Source organism: Medicago sativa, chromosome 7, assembly GCF_051527215.1.
Source record: "Medicago sativa cultivar Bolivia chromosome 7, Bolivia_mono, whole genome shotgun sequence".
In the NCBI taxonomy this organism is placed as follows: Eukaryota; Viridiplantae; Streptophyta; class Magnoliopsida; order Fabales; family Fabaceae; genus Medicago; species Medicago sativa.
In genome coordinates this window covers 98,968,766-98,987,113 of record NC_140755.1, presented here as the reverse complement: position 1 = coordinate 98,987,113, position 18,348 = coordinate 98,968,766, and the positions used below count along the sequence as shown (strand labels likewise).

Here is an 18,348-nt window from a genome sequence, read left to right as displayed (position 1 = left end):
CTCCACAAGATCATGTTGAAGTTGAAGATGAGTTTGTCTATCTTGAATTTGTGTTCTCCTTTGTAGGTACGTGGCAAGATTTGGATGAGAACTATTATGTATTTCATTCCTTGCAACATCATTTTTTAATATCAAAATAATACAATGATTAAATATAGGGTTAATTATGTTTCTAGTCCCTATAAAATAGCGACCTTGTAAGTTTAGTCCCTACTTAATTTTAATAGCATTTTTAGTCCCTATAAAAAAAAATTACTTATAATTTTAGTCCCTGCTAAAACAAAGTTTGATTAATTATCCTTAAACTCTTAAATTTTTGAACGGTTTTTTTGAGACAAGATTAGAACACTATGAAAGGTTCGTTTACTAAAATTTAGAATTTTCTGACATGAAATGAATTAAATATGAATTTTTTAAAACGACAAAAGTTAAAGATAAAAAGTAATAAAATCTGGATGTAGAAATCAAATTTTGCGATAATTTTTTGCGTACGAACTTTTAGTAATGTTCTAAACATGTCTGCAAAAAATTGTTCAAAAATTTAAGAGTTTAAGCATAAATTAAACAAATTTGAATTGAGTAGGGACTAATACTCAGTGCAGAAAAACAAAATTAGGGACTAAAAATGCTATTAAAATTAAGTAGGGACTAAACTTACAAGGTCGCTATTTTATAGGGACTAGAAACATAATTAACCCTAAAAAAAAATATAATTAATTGTACACGTGAGACCCATGAGTAATAGGAGAGAGAGGGTGCCTATACAAGCACCCACCTTCATAAGCACCATATTCATTGGTGTCACAAAGGAGATGCCTATTTACAATGGTGCTTAATAGGGGAAGGACTCTTCATTGTAGATGGTCTAAAGCACCTTTTTATTGCAAAATGTCTAATACTAGGCTTTAAGCAATTTACGCATGTCAACCTATATATATAATCACCACCTGTCGATCCCAAAATTACTTCCATCTTTTCCACTGGTTGAGGCAAGACATGATTGAGATGAGATTCTATACACACGACACAAATGCCAAAAAATTACTATACAATTCTCCAAAGTAGGTCTAACATAACATATTCTTTTCCTATTTTTCAGCCCAATGCATTTTTGCATAAGCAGCCATGTCATCAATTCAATCATCATGTCATTATCTCCATGAGAATACACAACACTTCATTAAAGTCCACACTGAAATCTGCTTCGTTCAATTTTAATCCAATGATCACCAACATGATGCTGAATGCCTTATCTTCGGGTACAAGATCCGACCCGCACCACCTCTGGTGGTAACTCTACAATTACACTAAACGGCTTTCTTGGACACCCAACCGGTTCAGGAAAATTAGAACAACCCTCACCCGGTTCTCCTGAACCCGAAACAGTGATCGTTTCAGTGTAAAACTGAACCGGAGCTCGACAGAGAGGGCAATTAGAATGAGAAGCAAACCACGGTTCAATACACAGGGAATGAAAATCATGGTTACAGTTTGGAAGCGTACGGCATTCATCACCGTCGGTGAACTCCGACAAGCAGACAGCGCAGTCATGGAGAGTGCGACTAGTTGCGGCGGAGGAAGAGGAGTAAGTAAAGGTTGGAAGCGATTTTAGAACGGAAGGGTCAAGGCGTTCTTCTTTGAAAGTGGTGGTGGTTACAGAATCTTGAGAGAATAGACGACGGCTGCGAAGGTGGCAGATGTACACGTAAGTGCGAAAGAGAAGGATGATGAGTATTAGTATGAAGAGAAGGATGGAAGATCCTATCATGACCTTGCTGTTAAGGGCATACTTTGCTTCTAGGTTTGGATCCTTACTAGTAGACATGGCAGAGAAGTGAAAACAGAGTGTGTGTGTGTGTGTGTTTGTGAGGGTAAAGGATAAGCGTGATGATAGGGTATCCTTAATAATGATGGGGGTTTTGGTAAAATGAAACTGTGGGTAGATTGGTGGTTTTTTATTTGGATTGGAATGGTATGTATGAGCTTATATATATGTAATGTAATAATGATATTTCGAACCATTGATTAGTGATTACTGCTTTTTTGAACTTTTGTGGATTCTTCACAAACATGCTCTTTTTAGATTTTTATAAATCTCATGTTTATCTGGCACACACCTTCTTATGATTTTTGTTTTTAGCATTTCTGGTTACTGTTTTTTACTTTATTACTTGTCCATCTTTCATTTTCTTCTCTTTGGAGTAATTCGTTAATTCTTCCTTTTTACCATAAGAAAAAAGAGAAATGAGGAATATAAAGAGATGGTTACTGGTTAGAGATTCTCAAGAGCCACCTGTAAGATTTCCTACATTTAAAAATCATCCATTTATTTGAAAGTTCTCTTTAACAAATGCCTCGGACTTTTATTAAAGAATTAAAAAAGGTAAATAAAAGAAAAACTATGTATTAAAAAAACAACGGTGTAAATTTAAATTTTAAAAATGTTGGCTACACAACTTTGAAGAAAATATTTCTAAATTTGAGTTCTTAACAAATTCCTCCGAAACATATGCTTTATTTAAATTAGTCCATCTTCATCATTAATTTCAAATTGATCTACTCATTTTTTTATCATTACTCTATATCTAAACACCCATTTGATTTTATTTTTGTCTCTAAATGTAAACTTCTTTTCAAATTACTAGATGCATTTATTACTTTTTTCCTAAACATACCCCTAATTAATACCACTAATTTACTAATTTGTCTTGAAATATGAATAGTCAAATTCAACCAATATTTTTCATATGCATATGTCAATGATCGAACATTACACCTAACGGTTCAAAGACTCAAATATCTATCATTTATGTCACATAAGTTCATAACTCAAGAACTTATATTCTCTTTACTCTTTTGCCTTATCCGTTGATTCTCTTTACTCTTTTGCCTTATCCTTTGATAAGTCCTTGATTTTGGTAACAAAGTTGGATTTGGTCAGCAAAAGTTCATGCATATGGTTATTCACGCAAGGTAATCATTTAATCAATATTGAATAGTCTACTAATAACTTAAGCAGATTTTGATTTTTTTTTATCTTCTAAATATGAAATTTGAATCATTTGATAGCAACTCAACATTCATCGATATAATTTTGTGACCGTAGCAACTCGTGAAATCAAAGCATCCAATGATACAAATGTTGAAATTGGGAAAGGATTCACATTATTCGTTGTGATTCAGATAAAAGGAGAAAAATAAAAGGGAAAATTATAAGAAATACACTTAGGTATTGGTCAAAGAATCAAAAGAGATAAGTTTTGTATAAAAAATGATGTATCTGTTGTTTTCATAAATATTCTATTTGTATTATGCATGAAAATTTATTTTTTTTGAATTTATTTCTTAATCAATAATTTTAGAGCATTTGCTAGCATTAAATATACATTAAAAAAAACAAGGGTTTTGCTAACGAGTGCATTAAGGGTACTCTTTAAGGACTCAATTAAAAAATTATTCATTGAAAAAGTCTAATGTTCCAATTTTCAATTCATTAAATGCAAAAGTTTCTATAAAAATTTATTTTCTAAAGTCCTTAAAAAAATACTCTTACGATACTCGTTAGTATTTCTAAAAAAAAATTAATGATTAAGTACAGCAAAAGGAGCACAACTTTCTCTAAGGGGTGGGGAATGTACAGCAAAAGTTAATAGCTATAAACATAAAATGAGCTGACACGACAACACGCTGAACATGACTTTTTTTCCATCTTATGAACTTCTCACGCACCCTACGTAGTTCGGATTTTAGAATCTGAACTGCATAAAAACCCCATAAACTTTCGAAAAACACGTTGAAATATTTCAGATTTTAGAATTTGAATAGGACGCACGAGAAGCTCCTAGTGTGGGAAAAGTAATGGTTGCCGTACATTGTTGCGAGAAAAATCAAACGACAATTTGATTGTTTGCCTTCCAAAAACACTTACACTTATTAACACAAAATTAGGGTTAAACAAATTTGAATCTCACTTTGAGGAGCTATATTAAAGGATGAGGATTAAGTGTGATATATACACACATAGTCGGGGACTCTTGTGAATGTGAGATTTTAATAAAATTTTAATACATATGTTCACATTTGGCGTGAATTCTAAGTTAAAATATCACATTGTCATAATTAACATGTCTCCTCATTCTCAAAAATTAGCTAAAAAAAGTAAGGGTTATAAAGCGGCAGACAATTATATTGAGATGAAAATTTGACTCATACCTACAAAAATAATATTCACAATGGATAGGAATTAAATCCATAAAAAAATCAAAATCGAAACTTTGATTTAATACCTCTTGCTGCAACACCTACTCCACTCTCCCACCTTCGACTAAGCAATGTTCAAGTTTATATTTATATGTAAAACAATGATAGTAGTTTGTAAATATTTGGTATCCCCTAGCCCAAGATAAAATACTTTTTATTTTTATTTTTTGAAGGAAAAATATTTTTTATTTATTTATTTATAAATAATAATCATATAATACATAAATACCCCCAAGGTTTTAAAGCTGAAAAACCCTTTCACGCTCTCTTCCTCCCAGCGTCTCAGACTCTCTACCGTCTCTCAATGTCCCTGGCTTGGGGTCTCCATCGGCGCCTCTCCCTCGCCTTGATTCAGCCGGCGCCTCTTCCTGTAACAAGCGTGTGGCGCCTCTGTCCTCTCCCTTTCCGACGTCAGAGTCAGGTTTGTTGTCATTTTCACTTTTTTTTCCTCATCTTCCATTTCTGAAGGATACTGATTGATTGAGATTATCGGTTTTAATTGATTTTTGTTCATTCTCCATTGTATGGTGATTGTTATTAGAATGAAGAAAAGAAAACAGTGAATTCTCTCTTTCTCTTATCGTTACTATTATTGTGCATTTTTTAATCAATGTTGCTTAACAATCAAGTCTTACTACTCTATGTTATTAGTAATTGATTTGCATGTTTTTTAGGAGCAATACAATACAATAGTTAAACCTAAGAAAATTGATGCATTTTTTAAGAGGAAAACTTCGGACAAAGAGAATGGCCGCTCGTTCCAATATTTTGGGAAAGATCCACCACCGTTGAAAGTGATAGAAGTGATGAAACCGATGATAAAGAAGATGACAATTATCAACCATATAATGGGTTGGTTGCAAAGTAGACTATTATCATGGTCGTGGGATTGGGGAAATTGGGATGAGCTTTTCAAGATTATAATGTGCTTGTTCTTATGTCAAGTTAGCTTAGGTTTGGTGCTAAGAGGGGTGTTATGGACACTCGTAGGAGAGTGAGTGTGAGAGAATACTAGAAAGACAGTGTTTCCGCCATTTCTCTTGATACTAAATGGATTTGTGTCCATTATGCAAGATGAGAGGGAGCCATTTTTTCGTTATTAGGTTTTGTTGATTTGTTTCATATAAGTAATAGGTTGTGTCCATTATGCAAGATGAGAGGGAGCCATTTTTTCGTTATTAGGTTTTGTTGATTTGTTTCATATAAGTAATAGGTTTGAGTATGATTTGCTAAATGTTGATGTCTTTTGCTGAATTTCATTTGGACTTTGACTTGATTTGTTAAATACTTAAATGTTAACGTTTTCTGTTATATTTCATTTGGATGTTGACTACTTGACTTAACTCCTATTGAGAGACTGTCATTGTGATTAGGCTTGATGCGATTAGGCTTTAAGTTTGTTTTCTTCTTTAAATAAAAATATTAACTTTTTTTTACCTAAGAATGTTTGGATGAGATGACATGAGTCTCTTCTAGCTTAACTAAGGTTCTCGATTCGAATCCAGCCTTGGAACATTCAATAGCGTTAAAACTCTTACAGAGAGTTTACCGTTCATTTAGGTCCCACAAGGCTCAAGAGATTAATCTATGTAGTTATACACGGAGAGATACCTGATTTATGAAAAAACATTAACTTTTTTGCGTATAGTAACTTTTTTTATTCATAATAAAGTCGCTATAGATCACAACACCACCTTTTTCCATCTCAACTTTTCTAATAGATTTGAATAAATCATTTCATGTAGCAAAAACTTTATCGATGGTAAATAAATTAGTGGAATTCATTGTGTATTTTGAGGTTCATTCCATTACTAATTGCGTCAATGTTTTCTTTGTTGATGTTCATTTATGAAGAACAAAAAATATTGATCAATTTACATGAAACTTAATTCACACAATGTACATTCCCCAACTGTACTTGTCAAGTCCTGGGCATTTCATCTTCCTTGTAGACTCGTCTCATCTTCATCCTCTAAAATCAATAATGTCATGGTAGTTAATTTCCCAAACCCCTTCTCACACTAACGTAACAGATTTTTTGTGATCGACTTTTTATCATCAACTGACAACGTTTGCAATGGGGAAATCTAAATAGTACTTCTCATGCATCAAACCGGGAAGAAGCCACACACACTAAACCGTAAAGAAGCCACATGTGTATTGAAAGTAGCTATGAATATGAATGCTTCTTAAAAAAAATTGCTGTGAATGGCATTAAAAAAAAGTGATTTTTTAGAGGGAGAAAAAAGTGGTAAAAGATAGATGTATTTTCGAACAATAATACCCTTATATAAATTTTGATATTTCAATCTTATTTGTGTGTTGCCCTACATCTACATAAGACTAATCTCCCTGCAAAGATTTAACACAATTGCATACATATTGGTGGATTCGAATTTAAGACATTTAGATAAGATGGAAGAGACATTTTATCATCTCATCCAAGTTCACGAGGAACACTTAGTTAGGCACAAACTCAAATCAAAATATTTGGGCGTGCGCACACACACAAAACTAAGAAAAAGTTAAAGAAAAATAAAACTACAATATATCAATTGATGTGACTAAATAATATTTTTTATTAGTTTTATGTTAGTGTGCCCAAATAATATTTATTTGGGGTTGTGTTCATGAAAGACTTTCCCCAAGTTCATTTAGGTAGTTAATTTTATATTGTTGTATCCAAATAAGTTAAAATTAATTTTATTTTTATTATGGTAAACAAACACAAAATAACTTATGCTTTTTTTTATAAAATCTATAGAAAATAAATTTTAAATTATTCGATGTCAAAATCACTTCTTTTTAATCTATAATCTATAATAAAATTAAAGAAAAAAACATGCATGTGAATGTTGATTTACATATAGGATGAAGTTTTAATGGAATATTTTTGCTTCAATATTCAGTGACGGATTGAAAAATCTTTGTTTGTGTAACCAAATAAAAAAAAAAAATTGTTTGTGGGGTGATATTTAACACCATTTACTCAAAAGTGTTTAAAATAATTTTATAAATTTATGTATGATTAAAAGACTAGTGGGGACAGTTGCTCCAACGTCACTAAGGTAGATCCGTGTCCGTTAATATTTCACTTCATCAAACTTGGTTCCTTCAATGGATATTTGTGTGAGAGATGTGTGGAGATTTAGAATGGGAGATTAAACAAATATTTTTGAAAAATTTATACTCCCTCCGGTCATTATTATAAACAAAATTTCTCTTTTTAAATACATTGAATAATAAATGTATCTAGACTTTATTATAGACTAGATACATTAATTATTCAATGTATTTAAAAAGTAAAATTTTACTTATAATAATGACCGGAGGGAGTATAATCTAAAGACCATTTTCGATAGTGTATTATTTGTATAACCTAAAAAACACAACACAACTAACTTGAGTCAAAGAGAAACTCAGTTCATCGTCTACTAAACTAAATAAGAAAATAAATGTCCGTTGATTTTACAATTTTGCCCTCAGAAGGGGTATTTTCGTCATTTAGTAATTGGGTGAGTGTTCCCATATATATGCTAAATTTCCTTCTTTCTCTCATTTCTCCACCAACTTTCTCTCACTACAAAACAGATTTCTTTCCCTTCTCTCTCTAAAAAAACAAAAACGTGTTCTTCTCCTTCTCTCTTCTCAAACACGGCCTCACTTCTCTTCTCTCCTTTCCATCAAATTTCACACATGCAAATATGATTTTGTAATCTTCAGCCTAATCTAATGATCTAACAAGTTCTAATTCTTCATTTCACCCACTGAATTCTGATTTATGGTGAGTTTTGTTTGATTGGGTTTTTGTGTTTTTGTTATTTCACACACTCAATTCTGATTTATGGTGAGTTTTGTTTAATTGGGTTTCTGTGTTTTTGTTATTGTTAATGAAATTGTTAATTATGTTGATTTAATTGATGTTTTTTATTTGATCTTGTGATTTTGATTGTGTAGGTATGAAGAGGGCTGGAGAAGATAGTTGTTGATTTTAATTGTTGTTAATCTTTGATCAAAAACAGGTTTAGCTACAATTTTTTTAATTTATTTTCAGTTAATTAGTTTTAGTTTTTAAGTTGTTTACTGATTTTTTTTCCAGGACACTTCTAGATTTTAATCTATGATAATTTCATCCCATAAGGTATGTTCTATGTAAATTTATATTTAAATTGAATGTAAAAATTGTAGGCTCAAAATATTGATGTTGTAATTGTTTATTTCAATAGATTGTCTTGATAAAGAAATGTTGAAATGCACAGTGAAAAAGAAAAGAGGTGTTATCCAGTGACAGATTTCTGAGTTGCAAGTAGGCATATGCTAATAATGTTATGACCACTTGCATTTTGGACTAACTTTTGCATGACTTTTGTATCTACTGGTTTATCTATACAGTAACATGGTTTTAGCATAAATTTTCAGGAGGAGAGAGGACACTAGAGTGGGAATTGGCAAGGGTAAAAGTTTCTGCTAGCAGAATCATAATTGAAGGTAAATTACTTTTTTCTATGTAAGCATATAATAAATCAATTTTTCAGCTATAAATTACTTTGTGTTACCAATTTATGATATGAAAAGTTTTTTATTTGTGGGCTGAACAGGTGATAAGTTTTATGTGTATGTTGGTCAGGTTTAAATTAGTGATTTCCTGGGTTTGTTGATGATAAGTTTTCTTTGTGTAGACTTGAAAGTTTGATTGATTTTTAATGAATTTGGTTGATGAATCTAAATTTTTAATGTATTTTTCATACTATGCATATGTGGCAGAGGCAACACCAAAGCGTTTGATGAGGGTGATGGAGATTCCAGGACTCACTTTGGAACATCTTAAAAGCCATTTACAGGTATCATAATTTTTTTCGTGCACTGAATCCAAAAACTATAAGAGTTTGAGCTTATTTGATTTTCTGGTTATTACACAAATACAGTATAGTTCCTTATACAAGAATTGTATAAAGAATTGTATACAAGTATAGTTCCATCTCACGTTGAATTTTTTGTGATTAATTTGTTCTGTGTATATGGGTCTATCAAATTTTCATAGATTTTGAAATGAAATCTGAGGGTGGTTTAGTTAAGTATTAGGGTTTATGTAATAATCTGGAAAATGTTTAGTGAATCCACGGGTGGTACCTTTGTTGTACATTTTTCTGCTATGGTGTGATTTATAATTTTTGATCAGTGAAATAATGTCTGATTTATGCTTTTTGTTAATGGAATTAGGTGAGAATAAGAAAAGGAATATGGGGGTTGAAGGAAGAAACAGAAAGGTACTTCAAGATATCCAAAATCTTGTGATCAACCCGGCAGATCTTGGTGCTAATGCTAATGTCACCAAATGCCTCACAAGGTGCTGATTCCATAACTTTACAATTGAAATTAAATCATTACCACATGTTGTATATCTTTATAATTTGCCTGATTTTATTTGTTTTTATTGTTGTTGCAGGGCTCAGTTAGAGGCTCTTGCTCAAGCCGCAACCGAGAAGAACAAGGTACATTTGTTGTTGCTGTTATCATGTTTACTTTGTTCCATTTTCAAAGGTTGTGTTTCCTTAATACATTGTATCACTAAATTTGTTTTGATGGAACTCTTTTTGTTGTTGTAGAACATTGTTCCTGCAGCAAGGGTGGAACATGCTCAGCAGCAATGTAGACTAATAATAAGAATGGACATAATTTGTCAAACACAGACTGCTTGTAGAGTTGTGCCCAAGGATTTGGTTGAGAACATTGATTCATCTTATAAGGATAATGAATTGACTGCAACTGAGTATATTGATGACATCTACAAGTATTACAAACTCTCTGAAGTAATGTTCTATGCTTTGTTTTGTGTTTCTTCTCTATATATATCTCTACTTTTTTAACATTCTCTAATATTTTGACTTTGATGAATGACACAGGATGATGTTCGTGTGCATGATTACATGGTTTCACAGCCAGATATAAATGCTAAGATGAGATCAATTCTTATTGACTGGTTGATTGAAGTGTACAGGAAATTTGAACTCATGCTGGAAACTTTCTATCTGACTCGATATTTATTGCCCATATTAGATGGATTTGGATCTGATGATTTGTCAAAACATTACATATATATTTTGTCAAAAAAGATATGCAGGCAATAACAATGATAGGGAATGAAGAAGGCATTCGAGGTTACTTGAAGGGTAACGTACCATAGGTTTGCATCGCTACGTATTAGGGCCATAACTTATAGAGTCATCCAGCTCTTTGCTTATGAAATTTTTAAGGTTAACTGTCAATTATCCTTCACGAATTTATTATATCACATGTTCAGGTCTAAGTTATACTTTTGGATTTGTAGAAAATATTAAAGGGAAAAAACGATTACCTCTCTGTTGTGGGAAGACTTGAAGCAGATGCTTTTTCAGCCATGACATCAACTTTTTTTGAGTAATAACAGTTCTCATTGAAAGGTTTAGTGCTTGTGCTAACACTCTTGAGCCACTTTCTTTCTTTTTGTAAAGTAACTTTTTATATTTTTCTCATACTTCAAATGTCAATATATCTTACTTTGTTAATCATTTTCTTTAGATATTTCCCGTTTTAATGAAAAAAATTGTGGCTTTTCTTGGTGGCCTTGAGCATGGTAAGAGAGGAAAGTTTTGCATTGTGTTGGAACTTGAGTTTCAAGGTGTCAAAAAGAAGTTCACCATGCCTCAGGTTTATGGCCACCCCTTTTTTAGTTGCTTGATTGAAGTATTGGTCTTCCTTATCCTTCATTATAACTTAATATACATGGTGTACCAATTTTCAGAGTTGGCCTGTACGTACACCGAGGCCTGTTGCATCAAAACTTGCAGCCGATACTCCTCTTCTTACTGGTCAGGTAAGCACAATTTTTATTATCAGAATCAAACCTAGCTTGCATGCATTGCCTTAGTAGTCTGAGTGAAGGATTTATATTTATTGGCTGTTGGTCTCCTATATTTCTTCTTGGTGAACCAAGTGATAGTTCTGGTTGTGTCTTTCACTTGGCAGGTTATGAGAAAGATTTGTTAAAATATGTTCGTGTCAGGGAGTTTGCTCCAGAATGAGAGTTTCATGATCCATGTCATTCCTTCATATTACCCAATGTCATCTGCAGGTAAACAATTATAGGTTTTGATTATGAAATGAATTATAAAGAATACAACAACTTTGTTTATATTTTTTGAAAAGAATTATGAGTTTGACTAAAACTACCTCTCATCGGTCTTAGTAATTCCACTTTGATGATATTTCATTCAAGTGGCCTCTGTCAAATCTGTGTGCTCAATCACTTTCTGAGCAATCATAGAACTTATATTCAATTAGTTTCATTGTTATCCTAATTAAGCATAAGGGATGTGCTTTTCAATTTTTCAAAATAAGAACTGTTGCTAATTAGAATCAAACAATATAGCAGCTCTTTGCTTATGTTAGTTTACTATGCAGATTTTTAATTTAGCTTTAGAAACTGTGATATACACACACACACACACACACACACACACACACACACACACACACACACACTATTGTTCTAGATGGTTACACCTGGTAGCACAATTGTGGTTCATACTTTTATGTATTTCGTTGTGTCAACGTTGTTGGCTTCTTTCAAGTGATAGGATTCTGAAGGTTAATTCATTAACTGTGTTTGTGTTAAGAATCCTTAGAATAGCCAGATAGAATAGCCCACATAATCGTCATTTTTTGTCGGAAATACATGGGATAGTTTAGAATTCAGAAGCCAAAAAAGGATGTTGTTTTGGATAAGAAAAGAAATGCTCTGTCAGCTGGTGTGAAGCACTCCAATTAGACTACATAATGAAATTAGACTGAATCAGGAAAAAGTGAGGCATCAAAGTTTAGGTGTTCAATTATTGTTTACAGATCTTAGTCTTTCAACTCACATAGGATGATTTATTCTTTTCATCAGGGACCTTTCTTATAATAATTTTGCTGGAGATCTGCCAAGTTCATTTGGTTCCTTGATAAACCTTGGTAGATTGTAAGTATCTTCTTTCATACGCCCCTCATTCTGTTTCCTTTATTTGATTTTCATTCCGTCTTATACTAAGAAAAGATTTTACTAAATTACGGGTCATGTTGATTTGATCTATAATGTGGTACTTATTGCAGGTTCCTGCAGCATAACATATTTATTCGACCAGTCACATACCTGACTGAGCTTCCACTCATTGATTTGTATGTTATCTCTACGCATTTCTCACGTTTACACTACCATTATTTGCTAATTTTTTTTTCTTCCAGCAACATTCAGGAAAATCTGTTTAGTGGCATTCTCCTACAACATTTTCAACATATTTATTTCTGGTTTTTTTTTTTTTGGAGTGAGGTTTGTTAATGTGCAAGATATTTTTGCGGCCTTGGCGCAGATATAGCATATACTCCTTCTTGATGTGTTTTTAAAACCCAAAATACCGACTCATTTCCAGGATTCCTTAATTTGCTATCTCTTTTAGTTTTGTCTTTATTTGTTAATTTTTCTGATGTCTTCGGTTTCTTTTCTTATTAGATAAATGGCAAAGCAGTAATGCTAGATGAGATAATAAACTATGTGCAATCACTGCAACAACAGGTTGAGGTAAGACAGCAGTGCCTTGCAATCTTTAAAGTATTAATTTATTACTACTATTCAAGGTTCAAACTTGACCTGTTTTGCACTGTGCACATGCTTAACACCAACGGAAATGAAAAAGGGAAATACTTCTATAAAATAATATAAAGGATTTAATCATTTCACTTAATAATGAATATTAAGAGATTGTTTTATGATAACTACATGACTTCAATTCCATTATATTTTGTTTTTTTTTTTTTTTGTGGCTATGCATCTTATTTTGCAGTAAGATGAATATGTGGGGTGTCCGGGGTTCGAACCCCGGCCCCTGCACATATTGTGCATTATCCCATACCAAATGAGCTAAGCTCATGGGGACTTTTTTGCTTCCTTTTCTATCAGATGTAATATTGATCTTTCTTTCTCAACCCTCAACCTCCTAGGGCGATTCACATTCTCATAAATACTTCAATTTATTTATTTTTTGGATAGATAAATACTTCAATTTAGTTAATGGAATATTTTTATTTTTGAAATAAATTATACAAATAAAGTATGACCCCAATCAAATTAAGGATATGCATGTTATTATTGAAATAAAGTTAATGTTATTTTAATTTTGCCTTCCATAGGTTTCCTTGCTGAATGTAATCTTACTCGAGACATGCCACACACATAATGCAGATATCTCTCTCAAATGAGATTTAAATATTATCTCCTCATGTTGTGAATGGATGTGATTTATTTAGTGACGTTAAGAATGTAAGCAGTTTGATAGTTGAACTGCCATGGACCAGAGCGGCTCTTATCCAAGGATGTAAGTGAGGATCTTAATCATACAGATTTAACTCCTTGGAAGTGAACTATTCACTTTGGAGGGTAAAGTAAATGATCTAAATTGTTGATGAGAAATTTAGCTATTGATGTACTGATATGCTTATGCCAAATCATAAATGTGTCCGAATATCAGTCATGGTCTCATGGATCTTCTCATCGACTGTTGGCATTACTTACTTTATCTTCCAAAGAAAATTATACACTTTAGAAAAAGATGCAACTTATTATCTGGAAATTGTTCAATTAACATTAGATCCAACTTTCATAACATCAATCATCTTGGTTGCAATTTTATTGATGTTTTCATTATATTCTTAAAGGATATTGCGTATTAGCAATAATAGAGGATACAAGTTATATTTACAAAAGTTTCTAAATTGCAGTTATTCACTTTTGTCAAAATTCTACTGTGGTCATGTTAAGAATACAAGTTTGCTAACCTATCCTACACCTATATGTTCGATACTAATTATTCACATTGTTGATGATCTTAGCAACACCACTATATGAAAACTATTACTTCAATGACACTTAGAAATTATTTTGTGTATGATTTTTCCTTATTCCCATTGCAACAGCAATCTTTCTTTGTCTGTGCTGATAATGATTCGAAACAGTTTGGAAGCTGCACTCCCGCAAAGCGTTCTTCTGATGAAAAATATCGTAACAGTATCGCATCTACCGATTGTAACCTGACACAGTTTTCTTCCGCCAAGTTGGGCAAAGAAATTAAAACGAAGTGACCAGTTTCATCCTTGGGTATTTTTTGGAAGATATGCCATTGTATCTTGCGAAGTTATTTGATCTGCGGTCTATATTGTTATATCCTTCGCATAATGGCTTTTGATTTTGCATCAGCCATGGCTGCTTTTGGTTAGGTGTAATATATTAAGTTTGACATCAAAACTTACTACAATAAGTGTGTTGTGCTCAAATATGATGCATGTAAATATCCACTTTGTTGTACTTATAAATAACTCTGTTTATATTAGTATCTACTAAACTCTGTGTTTATATTAGTATCTACTCTTCATACCAGATTACTCTTTGTATCATATAAAACCATAAAATTCTGATAAATAAACAATTTGAAGGCAAATGCAATATTCTTATATGCCTGTAATATCTATGTTTCAAATCAGTTTACTTTTAAGTATATTAAGAAATTTGTGTTTGCCTGTAATAATCTATTCCTTTATAACAAATTTTTTCGAAAAAAGGCAATTCACCCCGTGCGAAGCACGGGTTTGTAACTAGTTCTTGACATAAAAATCTAGAAGCGCTGAACAAGAATTCGCAAAGGATGGAAAAAATAGAGCACACAACGGTTCAAACCAACGGAATAAAAATGCACGTGGCATCAATCGGCTCAGGTCCAGTAATCCTCTTCCTCCACGGTTTCCCTGAGCTTTGGTATTCATGGCGGCACCAGCTTCTTTCTCTCTCCGCTCTCGGCTACCGCGCCGTCGCACCTGACCTCCGTGGCTACGGTGACACCGACTCACCGTCTTCTCCTTCTTCTTACACCGCCCACCACATCGTCGGTGACCTCGTCGGACTTCTCGATGCTTTGAATGTGGATCGAGTTTTTTTGGTTGGACATGATTGGGGTGCTGCTATGGCTTGGTATTTTTGTTTGTTGAAGCCTGATCGTGTTAAGGCTTTGGTTAATATGAGTGTTGTTTTTCGCTCTAGGAATCCTGTTAGGAAGCCTATTCAAACTATGAGGGCTTTGATGGGTGATGATTATTATATGTGCAGGTTTCAGGTAAATTTGGTTCTAAGTTATTTGGTGAATTTTTTTTTTATAATATATGGTTATTGTTTAGGGTGCTATGCTAATTAAATCAATTAGCTTAGTAGGATTGTAGTTAGTAGTTTCCCTTTGAAATGTAACAGTGTCATTTAATTTAGGATTATGTTGTCTATAGAATTCCCTTACTTTTTAAGTTGTTCTTCTTGAGAGTTTGATAGTGATATTGAGAGTTTGATAGTGATATCGGGTTATAAATGTTTACGGGTCGATTTTGTGAGGTTGACTTATATTTCAATCTAAATGCTAAGAATTAAGATGGCATTTGAGCTCATCGTTGTTGGGTCATCGGGTCTGCGTGAAAGGTATGTTAAGAGTTATAGGGATATAATCTGAATTGTAGTTATGAATAATGGGCATCTATCACTTTATGAATTGATTTTGTGGAGTTGAGTTTGGCCAAAAATTTACAATTTTGGCTAATACCTATTGAATTGCTTTGCCTTTACCTATGCTCAATGTGCCCTTTTTAATTTGGCATTTAATTAACTGCTCAAATCTCAAAACTTCAAGTTTGTTCTAGGTGTTGCATCACATTAAGATTGGAGATTCTCCTTCCTACATGATAAACAACAACAACAGCCAAGCCTTATCCCACTAAGTGGGGTCGGCTATCATGTAGGAAGCCTTATCAAGCCTTCCTACATGATAACTTTGACATAAAGTTTTTTTGAATAACTCTAGGCTACACTTGCTCCCCAAACCTTTGCAAGATCAATTTTGGTTCAAGTTGTTTTGAGATATAAAGTTGGTTTGGTGGTTTGGGGTGAGAGAGAGGGTTAAAAAGTGGTGTGTGTGATAGGGAGGAGAGTATTTGATCCCCACTCCGAACATAAATGTTGACTATGCTGGCATTTGTCATTAAATAAAATTAGAAACGGAGGTTTGAGTTTCATGCACCTGAAAGTGAAATCTATAATAGTTAGAATTGTGAAATCTGTAAGTTTGTCCAATAACTCTGATAGACTTGTTCCCCACACCAATGCAAGATCAGTTTTGTTTCAGGGTTCTTTTGATGTTTAAAGTTGGATTGGTGGTTGGGGGTGAAGCAGTTAAGAAGTGAAGTGATAAGGAGGGCACGTGTTTGATCCCTTCTCCTAATAGAAATGTTAATTGTACTAACATTTGTCATGAAAAGATGAAAACATTGGTTTGAGTTTCATGCACGTGAAAGTGTAATCTTTAACAGTTAGATTTGTGGTTCATCTCAATTCAGTTTTGAAGAATGACCAGTCTTACTCCAAAGAAATGATACACTAGCAATATATGATCTAGCCATGGGGTTCTGTTATCTTTTATAGCTCCTGATGCTCTAAAATTATCTCATGATCTTGATAGTTGCCCATTAGTACTAGTCATTCAATTCAATTAATTGATTTACCAGCTCTAACAGATACTTTTGAGAACAGTGTTCAGTCAACAATGTTAACCGATATTAGGCATAACCCAATGTGTGTGTGTGTGTGTGTGTGCTGCCTCTCAACTGCTCTTCTTCCTCTTTTCTTTTTTGAATCTCAAAATAATTGTTGCTTTCTAAATCCTAATACAAGCTTCTGAATCAATTTATGGTTTTAATAAACAGTAGCTGTCTAGTTCAATGTTGTTCACAAGTTTCAAAGATATTTATATGATGTATATGGTGTACTGTATTTGGTTGTCCTGCAGAAACCTGGGGAGGCAGAAGAAGAGTTTGCGCGTGCTGGTGCTGCAAGAATAATAAAATCATTTCTTACATTGCGTGATCCTCGTCCACTTTGTGTGCCAAAGGAGATAGGTTTTGGAGGTTCCCCTAACACTCATATTACTTTACCTAAATGGCTCTCTGAAGAAGATGTCAATTATTATGCTACCAAATTTGAACAGAAAGGCTTCACTGGCGGACTAAACTACTATCGCGCCCTCGACCTGTAAGTTTCATCTAGTTCGTTTTTCGAAACATAACTATACATATGGTACTGTAGCCTATTTGTATTTGACACTAGAAACATTTTCTAACTTCATTTCATATATAATTGCAAAACTGTTACAAAGGACAATAGCGTATGTAGGTTACATTTCATTTGAAGAAATAGTTGAACTAGATGGACTTGATGTAACCATGTGTCAAGAAAAAAAGTTCAGAGTAGGAACATTTTAATTTGCAAGGAGGAGATTATTATTAAGCTTTCCTTGCTTATTTTATTGAACGGTTTGGGTAAAAAAAATTGTCTGCAGAACCTGGGAATTGATGGCACCATGGACCGGAGAACAGATCAAAGTACCGGTGAAGTTTATTGTGGGAGACCTGGACCTTACATATAACACACCAGGCGTTAAGGAGTATATACATAATGGTGGTTTTAAGAGAGAAGTACCATACTTGCAAGAAATGGTTGTTATGGAAGGAGTAGCTCATTTTATAAATCAGGAAAGACCAGAAGAGATCAGTGCGCACATATATGACTTCATCAAGAAATTTTAATCTGCTTCATTCTTCACATGAATGCTGTGTAAAAGTTATTTATAATACATATTTTGGATTGCACTGTGCCACACGCTTGCAAGAGTGCCAAGTTTGCAGATTTTCTAGTATCTAGCGCAATAGCTAGTATTTCTGTGTCTTAACTTCAATATAGACAAGAATCAAACTTGTCTATAATAACTTGATCCCCTTTTCCTTATGCCTTGGCGCTTGAATCCTGCTCTACTCTGAAGTGGTAGGCTTCCTCTGATCTCTACTGTCATCAATAATATGCTGGTAGTTTAATGATTCAACTTAGCTAGATGTATTTAGGTTTTGTTTGAAAGTTATGAGGAAAAAGGGATGGGAGGGCTTTGGAGGGAAGAGGGGGAAGGGAAACACGGGAATCCTTCACTTTTTTTTGGG

General features: G+C 33.3%; 3 protein-coding genes across 21 annotated transcripts; 2 read left to right on the top strand and 1 right to left on the bottom strand.

Moving 5' to 3' along the window:
• Nucleotides 1-984: 984 nt before the first annotated feature.
• Nucleotides 985-1,980, bottom strand: LOC146911055 (RING-H2 finger protein ATL64-like). Its single transcript, XM_085723763.1, has one exon. The coding sequence runs from the start codon at nt 1,823-1,825 to the stop codon at nt 1,250-1,252; it is 576 nt and encodes a 191-aa protein (XP_085579889.1). The 5' UTR covers nt 1,826-1,980; the 3' UTR covers nt 985-1,249.
• Nucleotides 1,981-7,817: 5,837 nt separating this feature from the next.
• LOC146911054 (G2/mitotic-specific cyclin S13-6-like) lies at nt 7,818-14,688 on the top strand. Of its 19 annotated transcripts, none has more exons than XM_085723754.1 (19): nt 7,818-8,044; nt 8,218-8,282; nt 8,360-8,401; nt 8,487-8,566; nt 8,680-8,748; nt 9,025-9,101; nt 9,481-9,607; nt 9,707-9,752; nt 9,867-10,070; nt 10,164-10,514; nt 10,589-10,700; nt 10,819-10,947; nt 11,042-11,113; nt 11,266-11,371; nt 12,188-12,259; nt 12,391-12,456; nt 12,788-12,856; nt 13,517-13,649; nt 14,287-14,688. In XM_085723754.1, the coding sequence occupies exons 7-10, from the start codon at nt 9,501-9,503 to the stop codon at nt 10,386-10,388; spliced, it is 582 nt and encodes a 193-aa protein (XP_085579880.1). In that variant the 5' UTR covers nt 7,818-8,044; nt 8,218-8,282; nt 8,360-8,401; nt 8,487-8,566; nt 8,680-8,748; nt 9,025-9,101; nt 9,481-9,500; the 3' UTR covers nt 10,389-10,514; nt 10,589-10,700; nt 10,819-10,947; nt 11,042-11,113; nt 11,266-11,371; nt 12,188-12,259; nt 12,391-12,456; nt 12,788-12,856; nt 13,517-13,649; nt 14,287-14,688. The 19 variants fall into 19 exon arrangements, with proteins under 19 accessions (XP_085579880.1, XP_085579876.1, XP_085579869.1 ...); XM_085723750.1 differs by having other exon boundaries at nt 14,248-14,688; XM_085723743.1 differs by having other exon boundaries at nt 13,465-13,649.
• A 238-nt stretch (nt 14,689-14,926) lies between these two features.
• On the top strand, nt 14,927-18,236 carry LOC146911053 (alpha/beta-Hydrolases superfamily protein). The gene is made up of 3 exons (XM_085723741.1): nt 14,927-15,437; nt 17,148-17,389; nt 17,697-18,236. The coding sequence occupies exons 1-3, from the start codon at nt 14,973-14,975 to the stop codon at nt 17,941-17,943; spliced, it is 954 nt and encodes a 317-aa protein (XP_085579867.1). The 5' UTR covers nt 14,927-14,972; the 3' UTR covers nt 17,944-18,236.
• The last annotated feature ends 112 nt before the right edge of the window (nt 18,237-18,348 follow it).

Bases quoted from the DNA above. Each gene is read 5' to 3' on its own strand.
- LOC146911055 (XM_085723763.1), bottom strand. From the start codon at position 1,825: ATGTCTACTAGTAAGGATCCAAACCTAGAAGCAAAGTATGCCCTTAAC.
- LOC146911054 (XM_085723755.1), top strand. From the start codon at position 9,501: ATGGGGGTTGAAGGAAGAAACAGAAAGGTACTTCAAGATATCCAAAAT. The intron at 9,608-9,706 runs GTGCTGATTCCA...TTGTTGTTGCAG, and splicing joins GTCACCAAATGCCTCACAAG to GGCTCAGTTAGAGGCTCTTG. The intron at 9,753-9,866 runs GTACATTTGTTG...TTGTTGTTGTAG, and splicing joins CCGCAACCGAGAAGAACAAG to AACATTGTTCCTGCAGCAAG.
- LOC146911053 (XM_085723741.1), top strand. From the start codon at position 14,973: ATGGAAAAAATAGAGCACACAACGGTTCAAACCAACGGAATAAAAATG. The intron at 15,438-17,147 runs GTAAATTTGGTT...GTTGTCCTGCAG, and splicing joins ATTATATGTGCAGGTTTCAG to AAACCTGGGGAGGCAGAAGA. The intron at 17,390-17,696 runs GTAAGTTTCATC...AATTGTCTGCAG, and splicing joins TACTATCGCGCCCTCGACCT to AACCTGGGAATTGATGGCAC.